This window comes from Sinocyclocheilus anshuiensis, unplaced genomic scaffold (assembly GCF_001515605.1).
Source record: "Sinocyclocheilus anshuiensis isolate Anshui unplaced genomic scaffold, SAMN03320099.WGS_v1.1 scaffold553, whole genome shotgun sequence".
NCBI lineage: Eukaryota > Metazoa > Chordata > Actinopteri > Cypriniformes > Cyprinidae > Sinocyclocheilus > Sinocyclocheilus anshuiensis.
The window spans coordinates 1,015,275-1,030,893 of NW_015539821.1; the positions used below are offsets into that span (position 1 = coordinate 1,015,275).

Here is a 15,619-nt window from a genome sequence, read left to right on the forward strand (position 1 = left end):
CAAATAATTCAATTTTAGTCTCATCTGCCTCAGAATATTTAAGGTGTGTTTTAGCAAAGCTCAGTCGTGACTGCATGTGGCCTTTCCTGAGGAGTGGCTTTTTTTCTTGCAACCCTCCCATATAAGCATTGAGAATTGTTATATTGTTGTCACATGCACACAATGACCAAAATGATCTTTGTCATAAATTCCTGCAACTGCTTCAGAGTTGCTGTAGGCCTGTTGGTCGCCTCTCTGACCAGTTTCCTCCTTACTCTTTCATCCAATTTGGAGCGACGTCCTGATCCAGAGAGGGTCTGTGTTGTAACAAATAACTTCCACTTCTTAATAATAGACTTCACTGTGCTTCAAGGCATTGATAAAGCCTTTTAATTTTTTTGTATCCATCTCCTGACTTGTGCCTGTCCACAGCTTTATCCCGGAGAGCTTTTGACAGTGCTTAGCTAAACCTGATTGAGCTTACAAGTCATTTTTAGGAGGAGGGGAGGAGGGGGGGGGGGATCCTTTTTCCAACTCAGTGATTCTGTTTTTTTTTTTCTGTATTTTTTCAGACATGTTGGTGTTATATCTTTCACTTGGATGTTATAAGTTGCACTGAGTAAATACAGCTGGATAAAACAAAAACTGTGTCCGTCTTCATTTCAGGCTGCAAAGCAACAATGTGATTATTTTAAAGGGGGGTGATTCTTTTCTATACCCACTGTAAATGGTCGTAAAAAGGACATGGTTCAGCCCAACAAACTATACAGCTACTGTAGATTCACGGTTTGCTGAATTTGTATAAACCCTGAATTTTTGTAATCTCTATATAAATAAGTAGTTATTCTCTGCAAAAAGTCATTTTCTTGCTCCGTATTCTTGTCATATTATCCAGTACAAATATCTAGGCATTCTTAAATAGACATACATTTACTTGAGAAACAAAATGACATAAGATATCAGGTCTTGTTTTCTGAAACATTTATCAAAATGAGTTTATTGTTTAAACAAGAAAAATTATCTGCCAGTGGGGTAAGAAAAAAAGAAGAAGCAAAAACTCAAAAAGCAAATGCATCTTGATTTAAGAATATTTAGACATCAGTACTGGAAAACATGACACAAATACTAGTACATGTATTTTCAAGAAAATAATAAACAAAAATAGAACAATTGTACGGTCACGTTAAATTTAGATGAAATTTTGTAAATGGTGTATTGTCAATTACACTATTGTCAATAGTGTGACAATATACAGTATAATGAACAGCTCACACAGAAATCACTTCCAAACCAAGCAGTTTTGTGTTGTTCAACATAGCGAATTTGCATGATCAACTTGAATCCAACATGAAATCTGCATTGAAAGATTGTTAACCCTCACGCAAAATGGATTCCTGCTGAAATGAGTGGGTTTCACCCCAAAAAAGTTCATTGATCACTGGTAACTGTGACCGCACCTTCAGAAAATAACTTTTTGCAGTGTTTTCCACTGCTGTTGGATTCCCCTGGGGCAGACAGCGGCTCCATTTACACTGACAGCAGGTCAACAGAAAAGCAATAAACAGCTATTACATTCCACCTCTGAAGGACAATAAGATGTCTGTTTAAAGGTGTAAGCAATTTCAGACTTTATTTTTATTAATTGTGAAAATAAATGGTCAGTCAAGCCACTTTTGTGTGCAGACACTCAAACACTTCTTCCATCTTCCATTGATGTGTCTAACAGATATCGCCCCAAAAACATAGCTATTGTTGCTGAGCTGGGCTGGCTGAGATACTCAAACAGAGCAGAACATGTTTTGATGTTGGTACAATGTTTATACTTATGGGCAATCAACCTGCAAATGGATTACTTATAGTTGTCTTTGCATAATAAGTCTTTTATTGGAATATATTACCATCAAACAATTACACATCACCTGTATTTATGGTTATTTAATTATCATCAGTAATTGTTCTCCCCTCCCTAAAAGCAATGCAAGCTATGTGCAAGTTATGCTATGTGACCGTTGAACTGGCTCTTTCAGGACCTCCGGAGGCTCCATTGATGGTGCGTCTGAGTGTGACCGGCAGCACGTCTCTCACTGTTAGCTTTCAGGAACCTGCCAGCATGAACTCGGCCGTAGTGACTAAATACAAAGGTCAGTGCAGCCATTTGTCTGTATTACACACACATATACCTGATTGCCTTGAGAAAGGGTGTTTTTTTTTTCATTTGTTTTTTTTTTAATTATTAAATTGTGTTATTGCAGTGGGTATAGAAAAGAATCACCCCCCTTTACAATAATCACATTTTGTTGCTTTGCAGCCTGAAATGAAGATGGACACAGTTTTTGTTTTATCCAGTTGTATTTACTCAGTGCAACTTATAACATCCAATTGAAAGATATAACACCAACATGTCAGAAAAAAAAAAAAAAAAAACTGGAATCACTGAGTTGGAAAAAGGATCACCCCCTCCTAAAAATGACTTGTAAACTCAGGTTTAGCTAATTACCTTCTCAATGGCACACAAAGCCATTTGATTTTCAACTGTGATGAGCTGTTGTGATTTTGATTAGCTCAGCATGAAAAGAGCTTTCCTGGAGTATTTCAGTCCTTGGTAGTGCAACTGAAGCAAACAATCAACTATGGGGTGGCAAGGCACTGTCAAAAGATCTCCGGGAGAAAGCTGTGGACAGGCACAAGTGAGATGGATACAAAAAAATGTCATGGCTTTATCAATGCCTAGAAGCACAATGAAGTCTATTATTAAGAAGTGGAAGCTATTTGGTACAACACAGACCCTCCCTGGATCAGGACGTCGCTCCAAACTGGATGAAAGAGCCAGGAGGAAACTGGTCAGAGAGGCGACCAAGAGGCCTACAGCAACTCTGAAGCAGTTAATTCTGTTTTTTTTATTTATTTTTTGTAGACAATTTGGTGTTATATCTTTCACTTGGATGTAATAATTTGCACTGAGTAAATACAGCTGGTTAAAACAAAAACTGTGTCCGGCTGCAAAGCAACAAAATGTGATTATTGTAAAGGGGGATGATTCTTTTCTATACCCACTGTTTCCAAAGAAACAACATGAAATACAGAAAAATTACAACTTTCCCACTAACATTCTACATTACTTAACTAACAAATTGTATGAAAGGGGTGGAGAAGAGGTGTTTTATTACTCTTATTAGCACTTACACTTATTTTCAACAGACGATAAACAGGTGAACAAACCCATGGACTTTCCCAAGGTCCCAAGTCATATCTGGGCATCTGAATATTATAGAGAGTTGGAGATATGTATCAGTGAACAGCCACCGTAAACCCCCTTAGCAACCATCTAGAGCATCTGAGCAACCACCCACAACAGCCTAGCAAAATGGTGCAGAGTTTTGCATGGACAAAAACCACTCACATTTTCTAATATAAATATCTAGTTATTCAAACTATAATGTTGTTGTAGCTGTAATTTCTGCAGTTGTCGTTATCATGGTCCTGTTTCATTCTGTCCTATTTGGTTTCTTTAGACTTCACTCATTTATTGATGTTCTCAGCTTTTAACTCTGTATAATGTGTGATGATGTTTATTGCAGTGGAATGGAGCTGTCTGAAGGACTTCTCTTTATTAGCCGGAGAGCTGATCCTTGAGAATCTGCAGTCCCTGAAATACACAATAACAGGTCTTACCACGGTGAGCTAAAATTACTATGTAGTCTTTACTGTGAACCAGAGATAGATACTTTGAGTCACAATGTTTTCTCACAATATCACAACATCTAGTCTCTTGTGCACTTGCTGTCACAAACACAAAGATTATTGTCTGTTCATTCATTGTACAGAACAAAAAACTTCTCTAAAAGTTTTAATAATTAATAAATAGAATTTTAGTAAATAATACACTATTAATTTTAAAAATAAATGGTATTAAGAATAAATGAGGAATTACATACATTATTTTTTTTATATAAGCCTCACATACATTATTGTAGGTAAATGTGAATAATATTAAAAAACAATAAAGTATGTACACTGTAAATACATGTATGTTTAAATACATTAAATCAATTTAGTCATGCAAAGGGGTTTATAAAATTAACTTGTATATTGCTAAAACTACTTATGAAAGAGATTAGAGCCTTGACTTACAATTGTGGATTGTAGAATCTCAATTTGCAAACTAATGCACTTTGTGCCATTTTATAGTATAAAGTTATACATGTCTGCTGCCATTTATGTGTTACTTTATGTCCACAGAAATCCACTATAGTACAGCTTGTTATTAGTAAAAGATTTCTAAGATATTTTTCTTGTTTGTTACAGGGTAGACAATACTACGTTCAAGTGTCCGCCTACAATATGAAAGGCTGGGGTCCGGCACAACTCTCTCAGCCTCCCTCTGCTGTTTCCTCCAGTAAGTTCTGCAAAGCAGCCACAATTGCCAAGTACCACAATAAATGATCATTTAAAAAGAAGCATACTACAGCTTCAAACACCATTGACTGGAAAGTTCTCGAACCTTTGAGCATTGCGTCAGCATAGTTTTGTGCTTCTAATTCAAATATCATGTCAGTTAAAAGGAAAGAAAATTTTATTGATTGTAACCAACATCCTTGGATGTAGGACTGCGCTATTATTTAACCATCACGGCTTCTACTCACCCTGCCACCTTTGATACTCTTTGGATCTGGCCTTGAGTTTCAGCTTTCAAATAAGCACTGCAAAGAAAAAACTAACTGACAAGTTTTGCGTCAGTAACAAATCCAGCATTATAAAAGTGCATGTACGCAATACAGACACAGAAAATTGTCTGGGTGAAATGAAGATTTAAGGCGGGCGTACACGGTGCGATTCTGAAGGTCGGAACGTCGTGAGCTCTGGCACATGTCACGATTGAGTTTATTCGAAAATCGTACGGAGTCAGTCACACACGACACGAATTTACTACGATTTTACAATCTCTGACGTAAGCATTACGTTTCGCGCCATTCATAAAAATATGGATTCTGAGGACGAAATAGTTTTTATTATATGGTTTTTGTCATCTTCTGATTGGTCAACTTCAGATGGATCGCCAAATCGTCTCGTTCAACCGCACATACGCCACGAATTTAAACCGACAGCATCTGACGGTAGGTGCTCGTAACGTCTCGGATCGGCCCGTAATTCTTCTCACACGGTACGAGCCGTGACCATGCGAGCATCTGCGATTTTCTCCCGAGAGAAAAAAATCGCCTGCGAGCTCGTACGACAGCAAAAATCGCACCGTGTACGCCCGCCTTTAATAAAATAAATTTGAAAGAGAATATACCGTAAGGCTGTCCTTCCTATTGGGAACAGCTACATTTTTTTTTTTTTACTCATTATAATACATTGCATTCAATTGACCCTCTCTTGATAACGTGTTGCTATTCAGTATGGCCATACTTATCATACCAAAAGCCATACTTTTGGATTATTTTGGGGTATTTTAAGACTATTAGACAAGCTTTTGCTCTTTTTTGTGCAAGTCTGACTGAATCAAATTAAATGTCTTTTTTGACGTCTAGAACATGTCCCAAATCTAAAGCTGAGTTTTGTGTGATATTTCTCTCTTTTAGACTGGAAGGACTGCGATGGGAGAGAGAGCAAGAGGAGAGGTCACATTGAGGCTATGGAGAGGCTGTTGCAGCAGGTTCGAGCCACACACCAGCACTACTGCTGTGGAGGTACACATACACACACACACACATACAGATCACTCCTAGTGATTCACATAAATACACAAACATCTAAGAGTAAGAACACTATCTCTCATTCACACAAACATGCACAAATGCTCCTTTTTTAGCTTTCTGGCAATTTCATTTATATAATTGTACAGAAAAAGGAGATTGAGAAATGAGCAGTGATGTGATGTAGCAAGACTCTGGAGCACATGTGATGTCTCCTGTGAGATACTTTAGTGGATTTACATTATCTTATATATGATGCCTGTGTAAGATAAATGTAAGAGATCTAAATGTAGTGTTCAGAATGTTTTTTAATGGTTTTTTTTTTTTTTTTTTTTTAAATGAATCCTTTTATTCAGAAAATATGCATTAAATAGACAAGACATTTCATTTGATTCAAACTATTTTATTTCAAATAAATGCTGTTCTTTCAAACTTTCTATTCATCAAAGAATCCTAATTAGAAAATGTCATGGTTTCCACAAAAATATTTAGCAGCACAACTGTTTTCAACATTGATAAAAAAAAAGAAAGAAAATGTTTCTTTAGCACCAGTTCAGCATATCAGAATGATTTCTGAAGGACCATTTGACACTGAAGAATGGAGTAATGACTACTGAAAATTCAGCTTTGCCATCACAGGGATGAATTACAATTTAAAATATATTAAAACAGAAAAGTTTTCAGATTTCAGATTTCAAAAACATAAAAAAATCTTACATACTCCAAACTTTTGAGCATTAGTGTGTTTCAAACATTTCAGGTTTATGAGCTTGGATTGATTAAACAATTATACTCAGAATGGTCAACATCCCCATTTCTCTTAAAGCAACATATTTATGGTCCCTGATATCAAACTGGTCCTCCTACCTGCCTTCAGAGCATAATAAATCGCCACAGTAGCGTAGGCGTATTCAATCATGTTTGAAAGTTTTTGTAATATCTCTGCTCTCCCATGTTAGCCTGAAAACCTATTACACTGTAAATGGTTCAAAACATTGGGAATCTCATATCCGCTGCATTGTGATCAGTGGTGTGGGGACAAATTTTAGACCAGATTAATTCTAAGTGATTAAATCTATTATATATATTTTTTCTTTTTTCATTTATACTTATTATATATTTAAATATATTATATATATCTGGTGAATTTCACAATGGAATGAATATTTTATATTCATTTTATTATTTTTTATACATTTTTTATAATTTTTATTTTAATTTGTTGCTGCAGTCATTTCATTCATATGATTTCAGACAGTTTGATACATGGTTTTATTCCAGTTAAAATATTCCAATAAAAATATATAAGATATATAAGAGCAGTGCTTTCATTAGCGTGATTTTAGACAGTTTGCACTGACTGCTTGATTTTTTAAAAATGCATATACCTATCTAAAAGTAGGCTGTATATCCTCTGAATCAGAGCAGGAGTTCCATTGCAAAATTTCCCAGATGACTTCATCCTTATAATCTCTGTTTTTTGCTCAGCTGGTGCTCTTTTATTTGCTTTCTTTATTGTGTTTGGTCTTTCCCTCGTTTGTCTCTCATAATGCTCTCACTCTTTCTCATAGTCTTTCTCTCTCTCTGCCCATTTCTCTCTCACTTCCACCCATCTGCCCACTCACCAGAAATCTCTCCCTCCCAACATCCTCTCGTCTTCTAAGTCCACACTTCTTCCAGTAGATTAACTCTGTATTAAAGTGACGAAATGAAGCATGGTCAAAGTGTTTTGACTCAAGTATGGCCATCCAGAGCAGTATGAATACACTCTCTCAGCATTCCTGCTGCCTGCCCTCCTACGCTCTTCACGCGAGTAGCGAGGCCGGGGAGGAGGACATGTAAATAAATAATGTTTTAATACATTTATCCATTTTAGATTTTAACATCTATGTGTCAAACATGTCGTCCGTATAGTGCAGCACTGTAAATCACAGGGCTCGAGCACAAACACCTTTAAAACGAAGCAGGCTGGACGTAGCGTGAATCGTAGACAGTCTGCTTTGGCCTCAGGCCCACTCTCTAACCCAGAGGCCAGCCGCCGAGGTATAGAAGAACGCTGTTCCTGGTGCTGACAGTACTGCACTGCTCACAAACAGCAACTTCATTAGGCAGCTATGCAGCCGGCCACAAGCAGGAGGGGGGGTGAGCAAAAAAACAGCATCACTTATCTGTTTAGAGGTCAGCACTAATGAAGTCAGAGAGATGGCTGCCAGCGTCGCAAATGAATTTATTGAATTGATTCTACAAGAAAAACACTGTATGAGAGTTTTTATTGATGTGGAAAGCAGAAAAACAGTAGAAACTATGCAAAAATAACACATCTGTCTTTGTCCATTTTAATTTAGAGAGAATGTGTGTATGTGCATTGCAAAAAGCATTTTCTTCATCAGTCTGTCTTGTTTTTCAGTAAAAATGTCGAAACATCTTAAAAACCACATTAATTAATAGTTTATTATAATAAGAAAATATAAACATCTTTAAAACCCACATAAATGTACTTCCTTTTTAATAAATTGTGGTGTGTTTTGGGATTTGTCATACAGTATCCACAGTGTTTCACAAATTTCACAATTAATCTCTTCTAGGCTCATATGTTTCGTATGTAAATATGTGCAGAGTGGGATTTAGGTCTTATGAGTTTTTGGTGTGGGCGTTAGATAATACGACTTGTTTTCAAAGAATATATATTGAATAGTAAAAATTCCAGTTAAAATATTCCAATAAAAAATAAAAATCCTTAGAAAAAAAATAGTACAATATCTTGTTTATGTTTCTTACCACACTGTCAAAGACATAGTACACATTCTGGGGCAGAAGTGAAATGCAAATAATTAGAGAATAAGCAAGCAAGAATACATTTCTTAAGATATTAATGTAGTTATAAGGACTTACAGAGATATTTGCTAGAAAACAAGATAAAAAATAATGATTATGAAATTTATTTGCAATATGTGTGCATTATATGTCCCCCATAAGCACACATGCTGGCAGGGGCAATGTATTTACCCAAGTTATTTTTGGAGCGACGGTGTTCGAAAATAAATCTGCAAAATTAATCAGCATCAGTACAATGACACCACTATAAAAACCACTCTGAAAAAAATACAGCTCGTTTAAGCAGAGGTTATCTTAATTTATGATGTGTATATGTGGAGCTGAGAGGTTGCTCTCAAGCCGAGGTGTGTGTGTGTGTGTGTGCGTGTGTGTCGTGCACACAGCTCCCAGTGTTCCTGCATGAGACACAGCAACACCCACACGCACAGCACGATCGCTCACACGCACACCTCCGCTCTCCGCCGCTGCTATGTAAGCGCTTCTGTCAACGAGGGCCTGGAAAGTCTGGCCACGATCGTTATGGATGATCTCGCTCGCTCTCGTATGTTGAAAAGGGTCCGTTGACCCCCGCTAAATTAGTTAGAAAATGAAGAATGCTACCAGCGCTCGCCGTCTCTCCGACTCTCACTCACCTCATTTTATGGTTGCACTCACTGTGCGGTAGACAGATGAATTGCCAAGTCATTAATCAAAGGCGATCCGGTTTTTTTTTCTTTTTGCTTTCATAAATGAAAAGGCATTTCTTTATTTATTTAGTGTGACAGTTTGGCGGCACAGGAGGCCAATGCACTCATGTCTTATAATCTGCTTGTCAAAGCTAGTTAACCTTCTGAGGGAGAAATAAATACGAATTCTGCACTCAACTTATCAACACGTGCAGTGGCTCGCGGAGACTGGAAACTACCGCTGATCTTCACATAAATATGTTAAAACGGATTTAATGTCTTCCCAAAGTGGATAATTATGTTCTCACTCCTACTTGTTGTGATACAAAAATAGCGGTTGACATCCAAACCTTAAAGTCTGGTTGTGATATTCCAGCGTATGTAATCAAAGTTGACTTTTTTTTTCAATAGGGACGTAATTGTCTTGAGATTCCAGTAAGATTCTGTGTTGCGGTTTTGAGGTTACGTTATTTCAATATCTAGCCAAGCAGGAAACAATCAGTGTGTGCATTTAATCACGTACTGTTAACAGTCGCCACTGTAGGGTCAAAGGGGCCAAGGTTTAATCTTCTTAAGGGACTTGTAAGACACATTATTCCTTGAGGAGTTTGATAGTGATTTTCAAACAGAAAATCTGCCTTCCTACCTCCCTTTCAAGCCCCTCCGGTGGAGACACGGAGACTAGGGTTAGCGTGATTGCTCTCACAGTGACTCGCTCGCTCTGATGGCCACTTTCACATTGTAAACAGCTTCTCAGCCAAATGGATTGTTCCGTCTGCCCTGCTGTTTACACGGGGGGCAATTACGTGATGCTTAATTTCACGAAAACAGGGACGTCTGAAGATTGGCATCGCTGAAATGTGGGCTGATATGGCTGCGCTTGAAGCGGGAGATACGCAGCTGAAATGTTCCAGATAACCGGTTTGTCGGTGGCCTGACTCCCCCGAACCCTCACTTGCGCCCCTGAGGCTCTTTCACCCTGTCTGTCTTCAAAGTGCTCTACGTTTATTCCTTCATTCAGCATGTTGCTTGGTCTGTTTTGCTCTTTACAATTATTTTTTTGTCTTGATGACAACAGTTTTCAAGCAATTCGGAAATGTTAATCTCAAGAGGATGACCAAAACTAGTTCATACTCAATAAATCACTTGGTTTTCTAAACAACTAGTCAATTTTAAGGAAGTCAGAATGAATCTAAGAACCCACCGTTTTCAGTAGAGTACCTTGCAGATATATAGGATGATTTTTCACACAGTTTTTCCATTGTAGGTCTCTCACATTATTTTCAGTCTCCCATAGGAATCTACCAAGTCTATATATTTAGTTGTTTTTACCTGTCTGTTCATCTTGACTCCTTTTTTCCCCCAGACACATCAAAGTTGCAGAATTCAAGTCGTAAACAGTCAGTGTCCCGGAGCCTGAAACACCTTTTTCACTCATCTACTAAATTTGTCAAGAGTCTCAAAAGGTGGTATGAGCATATTACACAAAATAGGTGGCACTTTCCCACAAAAAGATTACATATTAGTGTCACATTAGCATTTATTGCAGCATTAGAGGCAAAAATGGTTATTGCTGGATTGTTGTGCTATTAGATATGTGCATGAAAATAGTTTTGAGCATTTTTGAGCATTGAGCAGAATTTGACCTTTTCTACCTCAGGTGGTCTTGACCTTTTCAACTGAATCCAGCAATCAAAATCAAACAACTAGGTCATAATTTTTAAAGAATCTTTTGAATTAATTATTAATTAACTAACTATATTTAGAATGCCTTCATTTATAATTATAATTCATTTATAATTAATTGTGATATTACATGAACAGTAAAAAAAAAACAATTTTGTCTATTTAATTTTAATGTTTATGTTATATTTATTGCTTGAAAATGACTAAATTGCTGTCTAGGGTTTTTAATAACATTTAGAAATGGCAAGAGTTGCAAAAACTGCAAACGTTTTTACAATGAATAGAAAATAAAACCTGTATAATTATTACATTGTACTATAATATTGCTTTGTTGTACTGCTCATTTTTAAGTTGCTTTGCTGTCTCTGCTAATGAATATATCTAAAATAAAAATGTAATATTTTGTTTGCTTGCTGTGAGGTTAACGGTCAACATTATCTTAACTTTAAAAAATCATATCACTAAATATTTGCCGAAATAAAAAAAAGACCCCCTCTTTAGGAGTTTCAGGCCCTATTTTGTACTCTATTCTTGGAAAGTGCCAAGCATTATAGAATTAACATTATAGCTGAATAGGCTGAATTCGCCTTGTTCTGAATAGGTTCTCTTGCCTGTTTTTTCTTTTGCAGGGGAGTTTATATAGCATCTGTATTTTACCATAAGGACAGTCTGCTAGTGACTAATGAGGATCAGATCCCCATAGTGGAGGTGGACGACTCATACAGCAGCTCCCTCATGCAGGACTTTCTGTGGTTCACCAAGGTATGTAAAAACACACAGTCAACCGCGACATTAAGCAGCGGAGAGAAACTGCACTAAAGTAACGTGCGTTTTGTTAACACTGAACTGAAACATACGTTTTCTGTGTTTTCATTACACATCTCTTTGACAAGCGTCAATATTTTTGTTGGTTTCTTCCAAATGCAGCCTGCGGTCAGCTTAGCGTCCTAAATATATTCTGTCAAAGTGAACAGTCACCACAGTTTTGACGTTAGGCCGCGCATTTGTAATTAGCCCATCATTACAAAGCTAAAGTGGTGTGATGCAAGAAGCAGAGAGACCCCTCCGGTGGAGACACGGAGACTAGGGTTAGCGTGATTGCTCTCACAGTGACTCGCTCGCTCTGATGGCCACTTTCACATTGTAAACAGCTTCTCAGCCAAATGGATTGTTCCGTCTGCCCTGCTGTTTACACGGGGGGCAATTACGTGATGCTTAATTTCACGAAAACAGGGACGTCTGAAGATTGGCATCGCTGAAATGTGGGCTGATATGGCTGCGCTTGAAGCGGGAGATACGCAGCTGAAATGTTCCAGATAACCGGTTTGTCGGTGGCCTGACTCCCCCGAACCCTCACTTGCGCCCCTGAGGCTCTTTCACCCTGTCTGTCTTCAAAGTGCTCTACGTTTATTCCTTCATTCAGCATGTTGCTTGGTCTGTTTTGCTCTTTACAATTATTTTTTTGTCTTGATGACAACAGTTTTCAAGCAATTCGGAAATGTTAATCTCAAGAGGATGACCAAAACTAGTTCATACTCAATAAATCACTTGGTTTTCTAAACAACTAGTCAATTTTAAGGAAGTCAGAATGAATCTAAGAACCCACCGTTTTCAGTAGAGTACCTTGCAGATATATAGGATGATTTTTCACACAGTTTTTCCATTGTAGGTCTCTCACATTATTTTCAGTCTCCCATAGGAATCTACCAAGTCTATATATTTAGTTGTTTTTACCTGTCTGTTCATCTTGACTCCTTTTTTCCCCCAGACACATCAAAGTTGCAGAATTCAAGTCGTAAACAGTCAGTGTCCCGGAGCCTGAAACACCTTTTTCACTCATCTACTAAATTTGTCAAGAGTCTCAAAAGGTGGTATGAGCATATTACACAAAATAGGTGGCACTTTCCCACAAAAAGATTACATATTAGTGTCACATTAGCATTTATTGCAGCATTAGAGGCAAAAATGGTTATTGCTGGATTGTTGTGCTATTAGATATGTGCATGAAAATAGTTTTGAGCATTTTTGAGCATTGAGCAGAATTTGACCTTTTCTACCTCAGGTGGTCTTGACCTTTTCAACTGAATCCAGCAATCAAAATCAAACAACTAGGTCATAATTTTTAAAGAATCTTTTGAATTAATTATTAATTAACTAACTATATTTAGAATGCCTTCATTTATAATTATAATTCATTTATAATTAATTGTGATATTACATGAACAGTAAAAAAAAAACAATTTTGTCTATTTAATTTTAATGTTTATGTTATATTTATTGCTTGAAAATGACTAAATTGCTGTCTAGGGTTTTTAATAACATTTAGAAATGGCAAGAGTTGCAAAAACTGCAAACGTTTTTACAATGAATAGAAAATAAAACCTGTATAATTATTACATTGTACTATAATATTGCTTTGTTGTACTGCTCATTTTTAAGTTGCTTTGCTGTCTCTGCTAATGAATATATCTAAAATAAAAATGTAATATTTTGTTTGCTTGCTGTGAGGTTAACGGTCAACATTATCTTAACTTTAAAAAATCATATCACTAAATATTTGCCGAAATAAAAAAAAGACCCCCTCTTTAGGAGTTTCAGGCCCTATTTTGTACTCTATTCTTGGAAAGTGCCAAGCATTATAGAATTAACATTATAGCTGAATAGGCTGAATTCGCCTTGTTCTGAATAGGTTCTCTTGCCTGTTTTTTCTTTTGCAGGGGAGTTTATATAGCATCTGTATTTTACCATAAGGACAGTCTGCTAGTGACTAATGAGGATCAGATCCCCATAGTGGAGGTGGACGACTCATACAGCAGCTCCCTCATGCAGGACTTTCTGTGGTTCACCAAGGTATGTAAAAACACACAGTCAACCGCGACATTAAGCAGCGGAGAGAAACTGCACTAAAGTAACGTGCGTTTTGTTAACACTGAACTGAAACATACGTTTTCTGTGTTTTCATTACACATCTCTTTGACAAGCGTCAATATTTTTGTTGGTTTCTTCCAAATGCAGCCTGCGGTCAGCTTAGCGTCCTAAATATATTCTGTCAAAGTGAACAGTCACCACAGTTTTGACGTTAGGCCGCGCATTTGTAATTAGCCCATCATTACAAAGCTAAAGTGGTGTGATGCAAGAAGCAGAGAGAGTCTTAGCAGAATATAGCTCTTTGTTTGATAGCCAAATACTTCTAGATTTTATGGTGAGATTGGAGGTAAAGTTATACTCATGGAATGAACCTTGCAGCATTTTAAGCGCTCATGTCCACATCCAAATGTTTATTTTACAACTTGTCTCCTAATATGCAACTAAAAAATGAAAGTTCGTCAAGGCAAATTTTGATGTTGACTTGATGAACCTTGTCTCCAAGTTTAAAATAGTTTGAAGGTTAAACAGTCACATAAACAGGCAGGCACACAGATGGTTTCTTCTTTAAAAATGATGGACTTTTCTGTCTCAAGCACCTTATAGCAGAGATATCGCCTCACTGAAGATAAAGCACTCTGGATGAATGATGTCGAGGAATTGGGTAAATAGCTTCCTCCAACTTCACAAGTGTACGTGTGTGTTTATTTTGCAGCTGTCCTGTATGTGGGAAGATGTCCGGTGGCTGAGACAGAGCCTGGCAGTCTCCACCTCTTCCTCTTCCACTCTGCAGTCCAGACAGAAGATGCTGGCGGCCGCGGGCCAACTGCAGGTTTGCCAGCCCGTGATGAGCCTTGCTAACAATTTATCACTATAATGGGATTTGATCTCAGTACAAATTGAAATTGAGTGGGATAATCTCTTATGTGGGACTCTGAGCAGAGTGTGTGTCTGTGTTTGAGCATATTTTATAATGCATAACAATTATTTTAGCCAACACGCTCTACTTAACATTTTTTTTAGTACAATAATTTTTTTTTTTTCTCCCTGGAAGTTAAATTAAAATATTTAAAATATTTATTTTTCAATGCAATACATTTACAATATAACAATTATTTAATTAATTTATGTATTTTATTATTAAATAATTAATTTGTAAAAATTTTGAGAGAATTACACTTTGAGAGAAATACTTGGTGCTTTGTTCTTTTTGTCAGGTATTTTATATTTCTATTGTCATAAATCAAAAGCACAGTGATATGATAAAGAGGACAGTCTTTATTATATTAAATATTATTATCGGTTCCATGGTGGTTTCAATGTCACACCCAAAATAAATAAAAAAAATAAATAATAACAATTGTTTTGTAGTGGACACCATGCAAAGCATCAGAGGTTTAAATTCTTCTCTATTTCTCTGTCTTTCTCCAAACAGAATCTTCTGGGCACTCACAATTTGGGCCGAGTCCATTATGAGCCTATTAAAGACCGTCATGGGAATGTCCTGCTTGTGACAGTGAGGGAAATGGATAGCCTTTATTCCTTTTTCAATGGGAAGTGGATGCAGGTATCCAAACTGCAGAGTCAGAGGAAGTCTCTTTCCACTCCTGAGGAACCATATGCCCTGGACATCCTCCTCATAACCATACAGGTAAATACAGCTCTGTCCTGACTCAAACATCAACTCTTGCACTGTTTAGTCTACAGACATTAATGATACCTAAATAATCAGAATCAGAAAGAGCTTTATTGTCAAGTATGTTTGCACATACAAGGAATTTGTTCTGGTGACAGAAGCTTCCAGTACACAGAGACAACAACAACAACAACACACAGATAATAAGAAATAAAGATACACATATGTGTGTGTGTGTGTATATATATATATATATA

The 15,619-nt window shown here is 36.9% G+C and overlaps 1 protein-coding gene across 1 annotated transcript in view; it reads left to right on the forward strand.

The window, feature by feature from the left end:
* Nucleotides 1–15,619, forward strand: part of LOC107684130 (ankyrin repeat and fibronectin type-III domain-containing protein 1-like) — a 92,396-nt gene that overhangs the window by 62,443 nt on the left and 14,334 nt on the right. Inside the window, exons 12-19 of the mRNA XM_016480342.1 lie at nucleotides 2,007–2,120; nucleotides 3,558–3,655; nucleotides 4,285–4,375; nucleotides 5,562–5,669; nucleotides 10,542–10,641; nucleotides 11,491–11,623; nucleotides 14,442–14,558; nucleotides 15,162–15,377. Of these exons, the coding sequence (XP_016335828.1) occupies nucleotides 2,007–2,120; nucleotides 3,558–3,655; nucleotides 4,285–4,375; nucleotides 5,562–5,669; nucleotides 10,542–10,641; nucleotides 11,491–11,623; nucleotides 14,442–14,558; nucleotides 15,162–15,377 (977 nt within the window). The remainder of the gene's footprint in view (nucleotides 1–2,006; nucleotides 2,121–3,557; nucleotides 3,656–4,284; nucleotides 4,376–5,561; nucleotides 5,670–10,541; nucleotides 10,642–11,490; nucleotides 11,624–14,441; nucleotides 14,559–15,161; nucleotides 15,378–15,619) is intronic.